The sequence below is a fragment of the Astatotilapia calliptera genome, chromosome 9 (assembly GCF_900246225.1).
Source record: "Astatotilapia calliptera chromosome 9, fAstCal1.2, whole genome shotgun sequence".
NCBI classification, from domain to species: Eukaryota; Metazoa; Chordata; class Actinopteri; order Cichliformes; family Cichlidae; genus Astatotilapia; species Astatotilapia calliptera.
The window spans coordinates 16,013,866-16,033,922 of NC_039310.1; the positions used below are offsets into that span (position 1 = coordinate 16,013,866).

Genomic DNA, 20,057 nt, shown 5'->3' on the forward strand with positions numbered 1-20,057 from the left:
TTTCACTTTACTTTACAAATGAATAACTACAAAATCTCCGCATCATTCCAGCTAGTTAATCTCTACCACAAGCAAACCTACTTCTGTTAGTTTTCTTCCTTGTCATGAAGGACACAGTTGTGTGCTCTCCTTGTAGATTATCAGCACAGGGGTGTATTATATCCACCTTATCAATCTCACACTTCTGTTGCCGTTCTGTCACTTTTACTTGCCTCCTTCATGTAACTCCACCACCTGTGCCGTTCTCCAGAAATCCAACAGTCTCTGCATCACTAGACCTGCTGTGCTCTCCCCCATTAGAGAAATGGATGAGCGAATGGGACAGTGGCGCTCTAATTCAGCTTCACTAACTAATGGACTCAGCTGGCAGCTACATCTGCTAGCTATTGAGGAGCGCCAAAGCTGTTCACATACATTAGCAGCAGATCTCTGTTCCAGAAGCTTGTTCAGGTAGTGGCGGACCAGCTTGAGGCCATGTTAGACCCAAGATGAATGGCCTCACTTTGAACCAACCAATATGGGAAGTGAGCCTCACGTCTCAAAATAGAACAAAATCAATGGGACTGTGAAGCTTGTCTGTGCTATGCAAAAGGAAATGCCAGAGTCATTGATTTTTCCGTCTGAATTATGTCTCATTGACCCCCCCTTCCTGAAGTCCTCCTACTTAACACCAGGATTTAAAATAAAGGGAGGGGAATCCTGTAGAAGTTGATGAATGTCCAAGAAATACTACAAGGCAAAAACCTAATAGTTTTCTTGTATTTTGTGTACTTCACCACTCTATGTAAAGGGGTTGTTTCACATACTTACTGAGCTCCACTCAGTCCCAACAGTAGCTGGAAATGGCTGCGCTCGGTGCTGATTGCCTCTGTACACAGAGGGATTGAGACTGTCAGTACAACGCTCCCTCCTATAAGAAGTAATTTGCCACCGAGCAACTTTATCCAGCCCCGATTAGTCACAGCAGAGGAGCACTGTACGAAAAGGTTCGATAGAAACTCGCAGGGACCGATCAGCAGTGTCTGGAGGACGGCTATGTTGTCTGTGGTGGACAAAAGGAATCGATTTGCTCTGTGGGGAGATAAGTGTCCGCGATCACACTGATAGCTGTTAGGAAGATTAACGCCAAGACTTTCCAGTTTAACAACTTAAGCATTTTTGGACATGACATTGATTAGCTGAGTCCAGACAAGGGGGAAAAGAAATCAGCGTCTGGTAATGAGTTTTATTCAATTGGGTTTTTGTAATCAGATTTTTGTAATCTGTTTATGGGAAATTAGATTCTAATGAACCCTGATCACATTTAAACATGTGTTATTAGTTAGAGTGACGAGAATTATTTGATTTTCATAACTACTATAAAATATGGTTGTTAAAATGTTTAAAATACTTTTTTCTTTTAAAGATAACTCATAAAAAATGCACAGGACCTGCAGTAAGTATGTACTGCAGTGCTGTTTATGAGTCATTTTACTAATTCTTAACATGAAAGATGCTTAAAGAGAAAAATGTATTTGCAGATTTGTATTATGCCAGTGCTTGGTGATAATCCAGTACATGAAAAATACAAATGTTTGCTTATTCTGAAGTATTTCAGTGTCATTTTGTTTTTGGTAGCTACTATATTTCGAGATAGTTTAACCCTGCTTAACTCACATTTACAAATGTTTCTAATTTCAGCTCGAAGAAAGTGTGCAAGCCACGTCTACAAGATAACTGCAAGAAATACCAGGGCTTACAGCACAGTCGGTTTCTAAAATTGTCTTTGTCTTATCAGTGTTTTCCTCAAGTTTCAGTTAATTCACTGACATAATTCGGAACTGGTAATGTTCTACAATAGATTTACACAATTTTATAAATAAAAGCAGTCAGTTTTTCCATGCTGGTGTCCAACTTTCTGTAATAAACTGCACTGTCTCTCACTAAAATCCCCCGAGTTGTTGTCAAATACCAAGAATGTGACCTCAAAGGCAACTCCAAGCCTGGCACAAACAACTCAGCAATTTGAACATGTGAATCCAAATGCAGCTCACGATAATGTGATGCTTTGTTGACACCAATTAGGAAATTTGATTTTCCCCTCCTCTGGGTAAGCAAAAGGTCAGGGTCAGATACATAAACAGCTCCGACAGAAGCGGTAGAGTTTTTGTGGCACCGATGGGTCCTTATTGTTCTTATTCTGACCTTCTGATGCCTTTTCTGTCATTTGTGACTTTTAGGTCCTCTTTCCTTTTTAGTGGTTCAGCGTGACACGCCTGACTTTCTGTGACCTTGATTGACTATTTCAGACTGTTGGGTAAGCACAAACAAAAAAAAAAATCACATGCTTGCGTGTGCTGCATATAAGAGTATATTTACTTACAAAGACAAATGATTCTTACCATCTTTAGCCAACACCCATGTCTAAAGGGTGCCTGAGTCACCGTTTGAGGGCAGTGATACCGATACTAGTCGAAAAGAGAAGAAAAGGGCTGGGTGGGTGTCGCTGCAACAATGGAAACTGCACCCAAGAAATTCATCAGCATTGCAGAAGATCCTCTTTCCTGTCACTCACTGCAGTAATTCACTGAATTCAAAATAATTTCATTGTGCTCTGTGCTGAATAATGGTTTGATCTGAGGTTAGAGTGGATAACTACAGTCATCGCTGTGCAATTTATGACTGCAGCTCAGGTCACCAGACTTAGAGGCAGGAATGTGGGTGTAAACACTTCGCTGGAGGTCAGGATGCGAGTTTTCCCTTTTGATTATATTTAGATTTAGAGCATTTGTGCCTTTATTAGATGCAGAGATGAAGTGTGGGAAAACAGGAGTGGAATGACAGCTGCAGGCTGGATGTTGCACTCATGTGGTATGTCAGTATAAGTCAAACGGACAGTCGCGTGCTGACTGGCGGCTAAGAAGACACCGTGTAATAATCTAAATCACTTTATTAATTTAAGTTAGGTAGAGACACTAAACATTGGAACCACATTTGCTCTTCTATGGAGCAGTCTTCAGAAAAATTACAAAAAGAGGCTTATGTCATACTGTCAAAAAAAAAAAAAAAAGGCAAAAAATAAGAGGTAGAGAATTTAGGCTCATCACTGTGACTGAAGGAATGATGCCTATTGGAATGTAGTTGAAATTCAGGGAAATAATAATAATAATAATAATGATAAAAAGGGTATATAAAACAGTCATTTATCAAATATGGTGGACACAGTTAGTTGGGGACACTGGGGTAATTCACAATATTTAAACATATACACTTTAACTGGACGAGGTGGACACTGGGCAGGTGTTAACTTTAGGGGAAAAAATAATAATGAAAAGCTGTCTTTAATACATTTCCCTCAATCACATCAGTGTTGAAACAGCAGTTTAAAGTGGAGCTTTTTTAAAAAGAAAAAAAAATACAACAATAGGTAACAAATTTACATTATGAACGCATTAAAAAAAGAAATTAAAATCATCAACTGGATTTCTCCCTAAGCAGTACATTCTGAATGTGTCGCGCATGCCAATTCAGCCCAGGACGCCACTCCCTCGTGCAGTGACAGGACCGCCGAGGGACACTGCTGAATCCCATTAGATTGGAAATGCTGTGAAGATTACAGTCCGCTACAATCTGGCTATTGCAACGTTTCATTTGGATTGATATTAATATACGCTATATGCATCTAATGCAAGTATTGAACACAAGAAAAAAAAAGGAGTATCGTTAACTTAAATGGTGGGATTTTTTTTCTTTCCTGTTACTTTACTTTTGATGGCACGAGCTAAAAATCAGAGCCGGAGAAACTTGTTTCCTGACTGAAAAAGAGCCTCTGTGTGGGGTAGACGGAAATGCTGTGTTAATCCTTTCTACACGGAGAATGCTGGCAGTGTAGAAAAATCAGAAGAAGATAGACAAAAACCATCAGAAATTACAGTGCATGTCTACAAAAATAAAATAAGTGAAAAAAAGATTACTGTTTGTACAGTAACATACTGTATATTTCCACAATGACACTAGATAAGGCTGGTGACTACATTACGTAAATAGTTAATTACTGGATATCTTTTTCTGTATGATTTCAAAACTAGTGACACAGTATATAGATGTTGGTTTCTTTAAACAAACTTAAAAAAAAAAAAGACAAAAAATAAATCCTTTGTAGTACACAGCTTTCTTTGTTCCAGAGGAACAATATGGTAAACCTTTGCATTTGCTCAATGCAAGTGCACCAGTCTAGATTCAGTCTTTTTTTTTTTTCTTTTTTCCTTCCATCTCTGTCCTCAGTGGTTGTTTCCTCATACTTGCAGGTTTAAATTCCCCTGTTCATATTGCAAACAGCACCCCCTAGATCCCATTCTTTGCCTCATTGTTGTTCATGGCCTCCTTTCTCTGAGCTAGGAAGGGGTACATGCACTTGTCGGCGCCTAGGAACCGGTACATGCACACAATGGCCTCGAAGGGCAGGATGCTGTGGAGACAGGACGGAGATAAGATTAGCGAGAGACACTGGATACCCCTGCGCAGTACACTGAAGGCCGATGGAGTGGGCCGGGAGGGTGGGGGTGGAGGGTTAAAACGAAAAAGAGGCAGCTCACCTTTTCATGAAGTTGACCATGTAGACGATGCGAGGCGTGCAGATCATGGGCTGGTCGGTGAGGATGGCCCTCATGGCTTGTTTCACGCAGAACTCTGGCTTCAGAGGAGGGAGAAAGGGTTCGATTTCCTTCCTGAAGGGAAAGAAATCACGGTCATCATTGAGAAAGGAATTCAGGGAAAATGTGCGTCAAATTTAGTTAAACTAATTAAATTTATGAGGAAATACGATTAGGGATGATTGAAGTCATTCAGTAAATTAACGTGGGTGGAAACATGAGAGGAAGTCTGAGAACACTTCAAGGAGTGCTGACAAACTTCAGGAAATCCATGAACATAAGTGATACTGGTACTAAGGATTGCTCCAAAATGGTGGGGCAATAAAGACAGAGCACATGCCAGCTGCTGACTGCACCCATCAAACAAAGTGAGGACTATTAGAGCAGCACGGAGGGCGGAGGGGAGAGGAGGCTAGCCCAGGTGCACCTGTTGGTGAGGTTTTCCCCTGGGAAAACAAAGTAGCCCTCTTTGTTTAAGCAGTGTTGACCTAAGGAATACCACTCACTTTATAATAACTGTAACACCACAGATTGTCAGCTGCCGCTTTGAAGTTTTAAAAATGGGTGTTTGAGGCCGTTTAATGAAGTGGAGATTACAGGTGACAAACTCACTGCAGGTGCACGAAAGCTTATTAAAGAGGACACACTGGCTGCTAACCTTATCCTGCAGCCTTTAAACATTCCTGTGTCGACCAGGTACGGGCACACCAGAGTCATACTGATGCCGTCCTTCTCTGAGGCCTTCAGCTCGTGGCTCAGCGACTCGTGGAACCCGATGGCACCGAACTTGCTGGCACAGTAATCCTGAGGGAAAGAAGAGAGGGAGAGAGAACGGGTTAGCTCCGTAAACCCCCTGCCAGCACCCAGGGACTACAGAACACTATGAAACATGCCCCGTGGCCACAGAGGTCTCTCTTTGCTGTTAATGATACATCCTCCACGCACAAAAAACAACAAGAACAAAAAAAAAAACCCAGAGTGAGTCCGCTGTTCTACGGTTTCATTAGCATTCTTCTCCAATGCTTCAGGAGACTGCGCTGCTTGGCGGGAAGGTTTTGATGTGGTTCACTGTGGAAATAATCTATTTTTTTTTAAAGAAAAAGACCTGGGCAAACACAGATGCATGTCGATAAACAGAAAGAGGACAAAGGGATTGGTCTGTGCCCACATGACAGGCGATGGCTTTGGTTCTAACTTGCACGTCTGAAATGACATTTCAGGCATTTCCAGGAACCGTAAAAGCGTGACCAAAAAAAGAGTAGGCTTAATTTTTACGGATAAATGCTTAAACAAAAGTCAAATGTTATCCCTACAGACTGTTAGAAATGGATACTGTTCTCAGCTAAGGGGATAAATGAGAGCTCTGTTCCCTGACATATGAAAATGAAACACTCTAGGAGGACCACCGGTTAAATGACCCCCCAGTAAATATTTTATTATGCATTTAAAAAAAAAAAAACTATAGGAAGGAAAACCAAAACCATATCCATTGAAAGCTGCTGTGAACTGAATACTGAGTGAGCACCAAGTTGTTCACAAAGCAGTGATGAAGATGTCTCTGTCCCTCGGGGGAGCTGTCAGCTCATTCTGGCCCTGGGGCCAGAGCCCAATAGGGGCCCCACACCCCCACTGCTGAAGATAGAGGAATCTATAAGAGGCTCCCAATGCTCATCTGTGTTCCTAAATTTAACGGGTGGAGGGACAACTAGAGAAAGGGGGCCTAACCTCCCCCCGTCTCAGTGTGCTAGCTGGCACGGACGCCTTTGGGGAACAGCACTGGTTTTGGATGGTGGGAAAGATGGGATGTGCATGTGTTGTTGTGTATGATACTAACCTCCACTCCAGCTGTGCTAAATAAACCCAGGGAGCTGGCAACCGTCACAATGTGGCCATGATTCAGCTCCAGCATCTTGGGGAGAAACGCCTTGGTGGTCTAAAGGGGGGAAGGACAGAAGAGACAGAAGGGCAAAGAGAAAAAAGAGGAAGGTTAGTTCACTTGTGCAGTTTGTCTGTGCCAGAGCCCTTTGATCCTCTCTGCCTTCCCTCTCATCCCCCCCTCCTCTGTTTCTCTCCCTTCTCCATGGTGATGCACAGAGAGGCGTCTGAATGAGAATTCATAACATGCATAAAAACAGACCGAGCGCTGGAGGTGCAGCATTTGAAAATATAAACATAGAACTTCTATCCTTTCCGAGTCAGTTACTGAAGAGGGGAAAGATGAAATGTCGCCCTCTCCGTACAGTCTGTGCTTTTCCCACACAGATCTGGTGCCCGCCGTTGGGCCCTGCACTAAAGAGCTGGTGACAACACCAATCACGGGCCTCCGTTCACTCAACACTTCCAACAATACAGTCAGGCTTCTCATCTACCTACACGGCCTCGCGCCCGGCCGGAGCGCCAGCCAGCAGAACAGTCTACAAGATGAAAGCGTTTCTAACTGGAGTGGTTCCACTGGTGAGTCCGGTGGCGCTAGCGAGGGCGGTGAGAGGAGCAACACACAGAGTTAGCCGTTACACTTGATTAACCTATGGATTCATTCCTCATTCTGCCCGTCAGCTGACTTTGGAGTTGCCCTGGACACAGCGTGAGCCAATCAGCAGGTGTGACATGTGACGGCAATGATAGGAACTGACCAATCACTCTCCCACTAGGAGGTCTACAAAAACAACCATCAGGCCTTTTGTTGGGAGCAGAGCTAAATCTATTCCAGTCAGATGTGTGCTGCCATAGTGAAGAACAATGCACGCGTCCTTGAGGACTGTCAAAATGTTACTGAGGCAAGACACACACACACACACACACACACACACACACACACACACACACTAGACTGAGACTTCAACTAGCCTAGTAATTAATAAATAATGATCATCACAAGGGCTACAGCTACAGCCTGCAGTATGTATTGCTTTTCAGCCCAATAACTGGACCTTTCCAAGACATCTTTGGGAAAGAAAGCTGTTTTCTGTGGTTGCTGTTATATTGGTTAGCACTGTAGAGAAACGATTCAGCCTCCTTTATAAACATTTTCCTGGATCAGACGCAGAGCCAGCGAGACGAGAGAGCGCGGTACCAGGTAGTACAGCCGTGAAACCTCTGGTAGGGGGAGGACGAGCCTCATTAAAACTGCACCCAGAGATTAACTGCATCGGCCCTACTGACCTGAAGCGTAATCTCCGTTAAGCTTGACATTTGCGTTTAGAGGTCCCTCTCCTTGTTTAGTGAGGTAAATAAAACTGGAAGCAATAACTCACGTTTACAGAGTGGTTTAAAGGAAGGTGACTTCATCGCTTCGGAGTTTATTCTACAGTCAGGTATAACTGATCTGACTCCGTTCCAAACATCTGCACTTTTCCAGGACATAAATTGCTGCAATATTCAACTCATTGAATGATGGGGCCTAAAGAGAGGGAGTGAGAGAACATGAAGCCCGGGCAAAAGCTGAGAAAGACCTCTGCGAGCCAGAATGGCAGTGAAAGAGGGAGGGAGTTGCGTGCAAATGAAGCATTAACTTAAGATATGCCCGTAGCTGATTTGAGCCAGCGTCCCCCCCACCCCACTCCCACAGCAACTTTTAGAGAGTGGGGAATGACTCGATCTGGCACATACATTATTAGCAAAGCCAATACACAAATTCAATTGGACAATTCTGCTGAGTGGTCTGAGGGGAACTGAGAGGAAAGGATGATTTCCTCTGATCGAGGACGGGTCTAAATGTGACCGACCGTCCCATCTCTCCCCACCCGCCCTGCTTCTCATGGCAATCTTGGCATGTGGGTATGACCCCCACTGACCTCTCAGACACAAAATGTGTGAAGGCAACCGGGGGCTCGTGTCTTACATCAGAGCTGCCGTAATTGGGTCTCAACGCTCCCTTGTTCCGCTAAATTACCCGCTGACACAGCCGGGCCTCCTTGGCCTATGTGGGGGTGCCCTGCCCGCTGCACCCCCTAATTGGTGCGTGCCCCCAGGAGCATTTAAGCCACACAAAGCTTCTTGCAGCTGGGGTGTCAGGCTGCATTAGTGCTAGCGCCTGACCAACAGGAATATGAACAAAATATTGGCCTTTGCGTAGGACCAGATGGCCATTTAATTGGGCTGACTTCTCCCTGGACGAGAGAACCAAGTTGGGAGGGAGAAAAAAAATGCCTGAGCTCCGGAGCTTGTCCGATCCTGTAGTAGATCATGAAATCTGAGTGGGCTGGGCTGACGTTAGTGGTCATCGGGGATGACTGATGCAGATTGTTTATGTTGTATTGACCATACCAAGTGGTAGCCATCCCCTGCGCACAGCTCAAACTCTCAGTTTGGAGAACTGCTCTCTAGAAAACATCAGTGCACAAACATAACCTCAAAGCTCATCTGTAGGCTCAGGTTTTCCCCAGGTATGGTGTTTTATGACTGGTCAATTTGATTTTCTGGACAAATTAGGAGCTGGATAAGGAATTATAATTGTTTTATAGTCACGTTTTAAGCCATGGGCTTTATCTGAATAATGAAATCATAATTTTAATTCTGCTTTTGTGGTGGTTCAGGAGGTAGAGGTCATCTACCAATCGCAAAGTTGGTGGTTTGATCCTTGATTGCTCCAGTCCAACAGCAAAGTAACCTTGGGTGAGATACTGATCCCCAAGTTGTATAGAAAGCACTTACGCAGAGAGAGAAAGTGATTGTATGACTGAGTGTGACTGGGTGAATGAGGTAAGTTGTATAAAGTGCTTCGAGAATAGTAAAGCACTATATAAGCACCAGTCTATTAACATTTTCCTATAAAAATGTTTTATGTTTTTTTTTATAAGTTTCTATAAAAAAGTAATGAATATTGTATGAGAACCATTAATGTCACAATAGCTGCTCAGAGTGATGATTCACAGAATCTCATGATCTTTTTTGTTCTTTATCCCTTTGCTTTTCTTAGTAACCACTTTATTCGTTTAATTCTATTTGAACTGAAAAACAACTTTTTCAAAGAATCAGTCAAGTTTTTGTTTTTGTAATGAAAGGAAAAAGATTCTTTAGTACCATCTTATAAAATCTTTGGACAGAACAAGGAATATAAAAGAGTTAAAAAATAAAAAAAAAAGCTCCCAAAAAAACAAACAATCATAATGAACACTCTTTCGCAGTCATTTTAAGAACTAAACTGCTAAATGGACGGGGGTGATCTTCAGACCAAAACACTAGAAAAATATAATTATCTACAGCCCATGAACAGGTATGTACGGGAGGAGAACAGTGACACGGCCATGGCTAGCTTCACTGCGGGGTACAGGTGCACTGGGCTTGAGGAGGGGCCCATATAAAACCAGTCAAGTAGGACCCTTCTGCCTGGCTGCCTCCTTTCTCTGGCTACAGCAGGAATGCGGCCTGCGGAACTTGGCTCCTGTCGCCTGGCATCTTGTCAAGCTGATCCACAGACAAGAAACCAATTGTCAGATAAAGTGGGTCAGCAGCAGCTTACCATTACCCTCTCGCCTGTGGATGGGACGGCAGTGCCTTCCTTCCCCTTTTCTTTCCCCTGCTCTTTTCCCGCCGTGTCGCTCCCGAGCGCTCGGTGAGTTCGTGCTGTCGCACAAGAGGTGTAGGATTTCCACGAGAGGGCGGATAGCCGCTTATTGTTCACGAGCCACCTGTTGGATAACCAGCTCAAGATGCTGAGGATCATTTCCTCTCATGTCATTCCACTAAACACACACGCTAATCCTCAAAAACAAACTCTGGTGACACTGGTGGAATGACTGCACAGCCCCTTTCCCAGCATGACTAAGAACCGAGTTGCAAACATCACAAATTGCCAGCTGGACTAATCAAAGCATCGTCAGACAAATTCAAAGTGATGACCCCCCCCCTTCTCATAAAAAACCTAAAGGGAGGAAGGGACTGAATCATAGCGGTTAGCGTGTGTGTGGCAGAGCCGGATGAACAGCGCTGGCCTCCGTGACTCCCATGCAGCTGCACCCACTGCCTCCAAATCATGTTGGGAGGAGTCAGAGGGGCCTGTGGAAGGAAGACAGAAGAAGTGTGGGGTCTGAGCCGGGCCTGTTTGGCAGACACCCACGCGACACTACGATTACCATCCGCTTCCTGCTCACAACTCCATCCCTGCCTTATTCCAATACTCTGTCCAACAAATGAGGACTTGCTTATTTTTACACCCAGCTGTGCCATTTGTGGGAAATGCTTTGAACTTGCAGCCATTTGCAGTTGAAATCGTGGCTGTTTAAAAACCGTCCGGGATTATGGAGAGGAGGAAGCTAGGTTTGGAGGGCTTGACATTGCCATTACAGTGTTTTGCCAAACAGTGACACAGAAAAAGCAGAGTACGATACGTGCCTAAAGAAAACACACACCAGGCCTTTCTACGTGCACTGCTGAGACATCAAAATATATTTTTAAAAAAAGAAAAGAGAAGCTTGTCAGTGTGGAAAAAAATGACAAGCACACTTGGAAACCTGCTTCTGTAAACTGATCATAATAGCTGTTCTTGCACTTTTCAAATACAAATTCTCCTATAACATACCTTTAGGGATAGCATTTTGTAAAACATGTGAAAACACGTGCCTTAACAGGTTTTTAAAGCCGGCCTAAAAGCCTTTCACGACGCGGACATAGACTGAAGTTATTTGTTGAGTCAAAAACCACAAGTAAGCCGTTGGAGGTACCTGTTGTTCAGAAAAAAAGGGGAGAAAAAAAAATTAAAAATCAAAAGGTTTATATAATACCTGCCACCTGCATGCAGTGACTAACTGCAGTGAGTTTGAAAGGAAAGTGGACAGTCCCCCTGTTAGTTTAATCTCTATTCATCTAGCTTGTGTCATTAATGAACCACATCCTCCATTCTGGCTGTCACCATTCATTAAGTCCTTCTTTCATCTGCTCCCCCCCTCCGCACACACACACCTCTAAAGAAACCACGCTCACCATAGAATACAGGAAAACACAAACATCTATTTAAAAAAAAAAATCTACTACCAAATCACTGGACCCTGACTCCAAATCCTGGATTTAAAGAGCACTGAGATATCCAGCAGAATGCTTGAATGGAGCATCCATTAAAGAGGAAATCCGCACAACCTACGTGAGCGATGCCACAAGAGATTTTTCATGCTCGATTAGGAAGCTTGAAGTCACTGTGGTTTCATGGCATGACTGAGAATGCCGTTCTCTGTAAACAACAAATAAAATAAAAAGATAAGAGCCTGGGGCCAAAGTCTCAAAACTGAAGATATTCTGGATCACTTGACAATATGTTGTGACAACTAAATTCACGCATGAAGTGGTGAATTCAGAACCAGTCTGCCAGGTGAAAGACTTATTCTCAATCCATGCGGTTTACTCCAAACAAAGCTTATAAGCCAAATTTACACAGTCGTTGCTGCTGTTCCACAGGGGGTGGCTATAGTGAAGAAATGCAATCGATTCTCATAAGGTTGGTCTAAAGGCTCCAAAAGAGTAAACATCCATCTTTAAAATGAATAAAGCTCTTTATTAAATTTCTAATAGCTTTGGGAGTCTGCAACCACAGTCTTCCCACACCCCAAAAACACACAGACACACAAAAAAACCTGTGATAGCACTTAACTGGTTACACGCTACAGCTTATGCTTATCTAAAGCGGAGCATATTCACTCTATCAAGTCCACGTAGCCTCTCAGATAAGTAGTCACACTGAAAGGCTCGAGGAACGGAGCCAGAGTAAAAATCTGATATGCAACAAATCACCAACTGCCAGCAAAATGTGGTGAGCTGATCTAAGACAGATCCAACCTACGTACAGAACCCCGTTTCCATCACGCACAGTCGGTTTGTGCAGATCTGTGCAGCTGAGGAGATGAGACGGAGCCGCTGACATACCTCTGGGATCATCATCGGCTGTGGCTGCCAAAGCGGAGCAAAGGCAAAGATTTTAAAAAGCCAAACCCGTGACTTTCCTCTGGCAGAATGAAAGCAAGTGGAGCTGAAATCTGAACATGCAAGGCAACTATTTATGGTCATAGTTTCTTAGGCCTGGAGGCACACACACACACACACACACACACACACACACACACACACACACACACACACACACACACCTTTGATTCTTCAGTTTGGCACAGAGAAGGATAAGATTATGAACAGGCATACGAGTCAGAGCGGAGACATTCCTGTGAACCTGGCATCACAGTTAACACATTCAGCAACACTGTTCTCACTGAAACTTGGGCACACACATTATAACTTCACAATAACCTCAGAGTCGCCTTATTACAACAGCTTCTACATCGGCTCACCCAGAAGTGTGCGTGACAGTTGACCACCATGGTCCGCTCGATCAGCTCGTCGGGACACTCCAGGAGGTGATGGCCAGAGACGACGCCGGCGTTGTTGATGAGTATGTCCACCTCTCCCACCTCCCGGCGCACCTTCTCCGCTGTGGAATACACACTCTCGCGCTTCCCTACATCACACACATAGGTGTAGACCTGCGGCTGGAAAGGTGGGACTTCCTCTACCCCTCCAACAGGTCCTGCAGAGAGAAGGGGGGGGGGGGGGATAAAAGACAGGGAAAGATTAAGATTATCAAAGTTAATACAGCGAAATTAGGTGAAACTGTTTAAAAACGTTCTGTCTCCATATGGAAATATCATTCCACTGTTTGGTTATTTAAAATGAAATTTTTGAAAATCTGAGGCTGTGTCCAGTTTAACTGACTCCCTCTGACACACTTTAGTTTATTCATTCTTACACTGATCAGGACTGCAGTGTGTGTTCTTTAAATAACACTCCACCGCCCAGAAAGCCGGCTGCCAGCCTTAAAGCTTCAAAGAAAACACTCTTACCGTCTTTGGTTACTGGAGTGTCCAGTTCATGGTAAATCTGGCGCACCATCTCCGCCGTCTCCTCGTTGCTTTGGCTGTTTATGTCCCATAAGACCAGTATCGCTCGTCTCCGGGCGAACTCCTTGGCGAACAGCCGCCCGAGGCCGCTTCCAGCGCCGGTGATCAAGCACACCTGTCCCGCCACGCTTTTCTCCTTTGGCCGCACAATCCACTTGGCTCCGGCAGTTAAAAAAGCCCAGAGCACCTTCAGAATAACTACGAAGAACTCCGCAATTATTATCATCATCTTGGCCAAAGCTTTCTATCAATTCAAATAAGCGGCGGAAGACGCGCAGGGGACTGTTTCCTTCTTGCAACCTGTTTGCAGCAGACAGGATCAGGGAAACACCGACAAACTTGGATCACAGGAATAACGGCCTATAGAAATATGGTTTAAAAGACACAAAAAAATGCGAAAGAAACTTAGGCGCATGCAGGACAGATGTATGAGTGGAGTGCGAGTTCAGATGCTGCTCGGTAAGAGTCCAGTTGCCACTATAACGCACAGTTGCAGTGAGTTATGAGCAGCTACTATCAAGTGAGCCTCCTACTTCCTCTGCTGCCTCTCCACTCATCTCACTGTGGAGCGCACCTCAGGCGCTATTTATGCTGTTCAGCCATCAACGCTGGACCCAATAGGAGAGGGACTTGAGCGCCTGTCAGAATGAAGGTGATGTAACCTGAAAGATTTTAACACGAATCTCGGACTTTTTTTGTATCCTCAAGGAAGATTAGACATTAAGCTTCCCTCCTGTTTGAAAAGACTGCTTACTTGTGCGTCTCTGCGTGCGTGTTTGCGCGTTTTAGGAAAATCCCAACAATGTAAAGTTTGATAACAAGTTGTTTAAAGATATAATTAATCTTAACAGCTTAAACTCAGAAAGCCACGAGCCACCGATCAGGCCGCACTGGACCTGTAAGTCCAGGTCAATGTCCAGCCATACGTGGAGCAAACTAAAATATCATGTTTACAAAGTATTCCCACTTTACGTTATTATTATATGTTACACATTATTTTTTCTGTTAATCAGAAACTACACTTAAAGTTATAAGCCAGCTCAAGACATATCCCAGCTTTGCCTGCAAAGATTCCCTGAGATCCCCACGGAGGAAAGTGAAGTCGGTCGGTTAGGTAAGCCACGCACCCGGCCAGAAAAGTGATACTTCCACGCGCAAATCGTTACGCGATCACGTTTCTTCCTAATTAATATAGCCTAATTACCCTTTAATTACAATAATAATAATAAACAAAACAGGCGCACACGAATCGTCTCCATTGTGAACACGTTCATTGCCGCTTTGCAGCTCCCCCCACACCTCAGGCTATTGTTTACACCTCTTCCAGGTTGTGCAACCTTTGCCAGCAGCCTCTCACTTGTGCTCGTTTTGTGGGCGTGTCTGAGGAACAAACAGCTGATGGAAGAATCCTTTGTAGATTCTAAGGATAAAACAAATACGTGAAAAACACCTCCGGGGAAATGTCCTCTCCAAATGTAACAATGTGCCCAAAAAGGCAAGAAAATTACAGATAAAAAAGGCACTCTGCTTTTTCAAGAGTATTAAATGATTGATGGGCTTTAACGCTGGCTCGTTTAATACAAGGCAACATTTTTAATATAAAACTACCTGCACTGGAACAGTCAAATTGAGAAGCTGACCAATGGCAAAGCTCTATTTGGGCGACGTTTCACAATTAAATTAAAACTTGTGTCTTGCATTTTGCCTGTAAAATAAAAATAAATAAATGAACAAATAAGTGGCCTTCAATCGAGTCTATATCATTTTATGATTTTTTTTTCATAACCTCCTGGGACAGAACAGTGTCTGTTATACAGCCTGAAGCAAAGTGCTGGGCGGGAGGTTCAACGCTACAGGCGCTCTCTGATCGTGCTTTGCAAAATGAAGTGTTCGTGCCCTCTGCTGGTCAGATGGCTGCATAACGCCACCTGTAGCACGGAAGTCGGGCAAAGTAGCGTTTAGATTAATTAAAAAACGAAAAGAAAAAAAAGAAACAATATAAAATAATGTATCAAAATAAGGCCAGGTAGGTCTACACCAGAATACGTATTATAGCGTTGTCTTACCTTTAAAGCGTTTGTTATTACAATAATATTCCTTGCAGCAGTCATAGAAAATAGTTGTTGATATATTAACCTATAAATTTAAGGGAGCATTTATCCAAGAGCATTATTACAGCGGGTTTTGCTTAACTTTAGTTTTGAATACATCGCTATAATTTATCCATCAGGCAGTCGGAAGGACGCTCCGCAGAGGTCCTAACGCTTTTATCCCGCACATGCGCAAATGAAAAAGCCTCTTTCTCGGTGATCGCAATGGCGGACGCAGAGTGAGTGTTTCCCTCTGTGTTAAAATCTAATCACATCCAGCATTAAACTAGCCTCTGCTGTTAATTTTACAACGCGAATGAGCTATTTAGTTCATGTACGATAGAATAATAGCAGTATTGTTACAGATGGTGATTATTACTGTTGTTAAGGGTACTTTATAATAACTGAGTCCATATAGCCGAGTTCAACATGGCTGTCTCTTTAGCATCTGTGGATTATTACAAGTGTCCAGTTCTTGTGGTTAAAAAATTAGAACTAAAATAATAGTCAGCTATTTCAGCAACCTTTGAGTTTATGGTGCTGTAAAACCTCTCTAGTCTCGAGCTATTGTATGAAGTAGTATTTACCTGTGTGGAAGCCGGCAAGTGACTGGCAAGCTAGCAGCCCCCATGATTCAGTCATCGTTTCTGTTGAGCGATGTACATGTGTTCAGGTATCTTGTCCACCAACTCGCTTCGGATTTTTTCCTTACAACATATTTTTTTAACGTTTAAACAGAAAAAAGGTTCCGGCGGTCCCTGAGAGCCTTTTGAAAAGGCGAAAGGCCTACGCGGCCATGAAGGCCATGCGTGTCAAGAAGCTGCTGGCTGAGAAAAAGGTAAAGTGAAGCTTTGTGCAGACAAGTATTCCCGTATGGATGGAGATATCGGATAGAGCTTTGAACTGCTTCGACGTGTTTTCCCTTTTGCATTCAGGTCCGCAAGGTGACCAGGAAACTGATCTACAAGAGGGCTGAGAAGTACCACAAGGAGTACAGGCAGATGTACAGGCGTGAGATACGAATGGGCCGTATGGCTCGCAAAGTGGGAAACTTCTATGTGCCTGCTGAGCCCAAACTGGCCTTTGTCATCAGGATCAGAGGGTGAGTGATGCGCACTGCTTGGGATTTCTCTGTATCTGGCTTAAAAGAACTGCACAATCAGTTGTAAGGTGTTGTGCAGGCAGTGCCACATGAGAGGATGTCCAGCAGCTGAGCCTCATACATTACTACTTTGTTTTTAGCTGCTCAGTTGCTTGTTAATTCAGTTGCTATTGAAAAGTCATTTTTATTGAATGATTAAGCCAGTCCTTGTGGATAAATACAGTTGAGTGGTTAATGATGCATGCTCTTTCCCCGACTTATCGACTCTGCTGATACACATTTGTAATAAAAAGCCAATAATGTTCTGAAACCACTCTAAGCAGCTTAATTAGGAAGTTGTACTTTGATGGTAAGTCCAAACAGTAATCACAACATTTTTTGTTTGTTTGTTTTTTCAGCATCAACGGTGTGAGCCCCAAGGTCCGCAAAGTTCTGCAGCTGCTCCGTCTGCGCCAGATCTTCAATGGTGTCTTTGTCAAGCTGAACAAGGCTTCAATCAACATGCTCAGAATTGCAGAGCCTTACATCGCTTGGGGGTAAGGACTGTGTCACTCTGAAACCTGCTGTTCAGAAATAAGAAGCGATGGTGGGGGGTATTAGCACGTCTCTAAATAGGTGATACACTTGGAATGTGGTTAATGATGCTGAACTTTTTTCCCCATCTTATCGACCATGGTGATTACTGACTGAAACTAAGCCAGTTTTGTCTGAAACCACATTCCATAGTGGTACATGCCAGTGTGTTGACAAATGTGAGTGTGTTGGCTTCATACTGTAATGATGCAGCCAGAAACTTTTGTAACCTGGCATTTACTACAGTGGTCATTCACTGACACTTGAAATCAACACATTAAAGTACTGTTCAACAGTTTATAGAAAAATAAGCCAGTGTCAAACTAAACACAGTAAATGCTTGGCTATATTTCACAAAGCTTTAATGTCTTGATGTTAAAGACCCAATGGAAATGTTTGTGCTCTGTGTGTTTGACATTGCTGTGTGCTGCTGTAATGGAAGAATTTACCTGATCTTCACTACAACAGCCCTGTGGAAGTGTGTGTTACTTGGCACACGAGTACACTGTAGGTTAGACTTGTAGTGTTTGCTTTTGGTCACCTTAATACTTCCATTTTTGATATTTATATAGTTGGTTGGGGTTACTCCTGTCCGGTCATTTATGTCAGTCTTGTTTGGATGTGTCTAAGTGACACTTTTGATGCAGATAACTTGATCTGTATTGGTAGATGCAATATTGTTCCCAATGTTGTACTAGGTTACTGATATTTCTTTATACTATGATGGAGTCCAAGAAACACCATCATCTGCCACTGTGTAATGCTTTGTATTTAACTTTGTATTTAACTGACTTAACATTTTTTGCATGTTGCTGACTGTGTTAATTTGGCACACCTGCATTTGGGAGGAATTGTGTAGATTTAATATTTAAAACTAAACTTTTTCCTTCATAAGATCTTAGCAAAGCAGGATTGGTTATAACACAGAACAACCCTATAGATGCATTACACAGTGGCACAATATCCTGAAAGACTCATCAAAGCTGCAGAAATTTGAATTGTTACCATTCAATCATACCAATTAGATTAAAATAGGATCCTCAGATTGGTCAGTTGAGTCTTGAGCCTAAATTTGAACGGTCAGGTTTAGTATCCAGGCACTCTGTAATGTTAATGCAATGAGTTTTACCAAATCTGTGGGGAGAATTGCCATTCAGATTGTAGATCATGCTTCTTCCCCAAAACAATGATGTACATAATCTTTTTTTGACAAATTGCCCACCACTGCTTAGACATGAAAGTGCCAGGTTTGGAGAGATGAAATCTGAGCTCTTAATGTTTTGGGGTTCATATTTTAATATTTTGTAAATGCCTCTTAAACTCATTAGAAGAACTCAAATTACTTAGATTTACAAAACAAGTGTTTTTCAGGTATGCTTGAAATTTAAAGTATCTTTTGAGTTAAATAAAACAAATGAGTATTTATAATCCTATTTCTTTATAAATTAACACACGTTAACATCATTGATTTGTGCTCCTTTCAAAACTGGAACCTTGGGTTTTTTTCCCCCCTAGATACCCCAACCTGAAGTCTGTGCGCGAGCTCGTCTACAAACGTGGGTACGGCAAGATCAGGAAACAGCGCATTGCCCTCACAGACAACGCTTTGGTGGAGAAGTCCCTCGGTATGGAAACGTTACAGTGCTGTTGAAAATGTTTGTAGTATACCTTTTAGGTAAATGGTTGGCGGTTGATGTGGTTAATGATGTACACTTTTTTCCCCGTCTTATCGACTTTGGTGAAAAAAAGGTTGAAAACTTTGCCAGTTAAGTCTGAAGCCACATGCCAACCTAACAGGACTTTACCAAAGAGAGATTTGTAGTTGATAATTCTTGGCTTGTACTGTATTTGTTGGTCAGATGTTTGGGAACATGAAATGGAAAGATGAGGCTTGCTTATCAAGCTCGAAGAGTTTTACTTTGTGCCTGAAAAGATTGAAAACATCAGCGCTTCAAATGGCAGCAAGCACATCTGGAAATGAGTCTTGTTGTCTAAGTTAAAAGAAGAAAAGGCAGAGTTGCTCCAAGCAGTTTCATTCTTGGATTACCTCTATTGGTTTAATCAGCCCTTCGCTTTTAAAATTTTGAAATGAAACACTTAAATGCTAAAGCTGGCACGCAGTTCAATTTATTAAACACTTTTTATCTGTAGGCAAATATGGCATCATCTGTGTTGAGGACCTCATCCATGAGATTTACACAGTTGGAAAGAACTTCAAGCCCGCCAACAACTTCATGTGGCCCTTCAAGCTGTCGTCCCCACGCGGTGGCATGAACAAGAAGACCACACACTTCGTGGAGGGAGGAGATGCCGGCAACAGGGAGGATCAGATCAACAGACTGATCAGAAGGATGAACTAAAGTCGTGGTGAGTTTCAGTGATATTTTGCAGGTTTTGAAAGTAGACTGATTTGATGTGGTTAATGATGCATATTCTTTTTTCCCCATCTTATCGACTATGGTGAAAACCACTTGTTAATAAGCCAACATTGTCTGAAACCACATCTTTAGTCATTGAACTTTAAATCACCGACTGGGAGATCTTTCTCTTTGAAAATCTATTTAAATCCAAACATGGATACATGTTGAATGCTATCTAATTTTATTAAAGATGTGTTGCTGAGACTTTATATAACATCAGAATTCTTACCTCATTGTCTTATTTTCTTCCCCCAGGTTTTCAAAAGGACTCAAAATGTACAATAAAAAATTTGGAGGAAAAAAAACCTTCCTGGTCCTGTCATTAATGTGTAAATGTGTCATGAATCACGCAGGTTGTTTGG

At 42.8% G+C, this 20,057-nt stretch overlaps 2 protein-coding genes and 3 non-coding genes across 5 annotated transcripts; 4 read left to right on the top strand and 1 right to left on the bottom strand.

The window, feature by feature from the left end:
* Window positions 1–2,911: 2,911 nt before the first annotated feature.
* Window positions 2,912–14,434, bottom strand: rdh10a (retinol dehydrogenase 10a). The gene is made up of 6 exons (XM_026179463.1): window positions 13,454–14,434; window positions 12,905–13,140; window positions 6,466–6,564; window positions 5,290–5,435; window positions 4,575–4,706; window positions 2,912–4,447 (listed from the first exon to the last, which is right to left on the bottom strand). The coding sequence occupies exons 1-6, from the start codon at window positions 13,737–13,739 to the stop codon at window positions 4,324–4,326; spliced, it is 1,023 nt and encodes a 340-aa protein (XP_026035248.1). The 5' UTR covers window positions 13,740–14,434; the 3' UTR covers window positions 2,912–4,323.
* Window positions 14,435–15,759: 1,325 nt separating this feature from the next.
* Window positions 15,760–20,001, top strand: rpl7 (ribosomal protein L7). The gene is made up of 7 exons (XM_026179465.1): window positions 15,760–15,839; window positions 16,339–16,438; window positions 16,536–16,702; window positions 17,101–17,238; window positions 18,791–18,900; window positions 19,427–19,642; window positions 19,951–20,001. The coding sequence occupies exons 1-6, from the start codon at window positions 15,826–15,828 to the stop codon at window positions 19,633–19,635; spliced, it is 738 nt and encodes a 245-aa protein (XP_026035250.1). The 5' UTR covers window positions 15,760–15,825; the 3' UTR covers window positions 19,636–19,642; window positions 19,951–20,001.
* Window positions 17,331–17,422, top strand: LOC113029930 (small nucleolar SNORD12/SNORD106). The gene has a single exon (XR_003273524.1). It is a non-coding gene; the product is annotated as a small nucleolar SNORD12/SNORD106 (small nucleolar RNA).
* On the top strand, window positions 18,968–19,060 carry LOC113029932 (small nucleolar SNORD12/SNORD106). Its single transcript, XR_003273526.1, has one exon. It is a non-coding gene; the product is annotated as a small nucleolar SNORD12/SNORD106 (small nucleolar RNA).
* LOC113029931 (small nucleolar SNORD12/SNORD106) lies at window positions 19,688–19,780 on the top strand. Its single transcript, XR_003273525.1, has one exon. It is a non-coding gene; the product is annotated as a small nucleolar SNORD12/SNORD106 (small nucleolar RNA).
* Window positions 20,002–20,057: the final 56 nt, after the last annotated feature.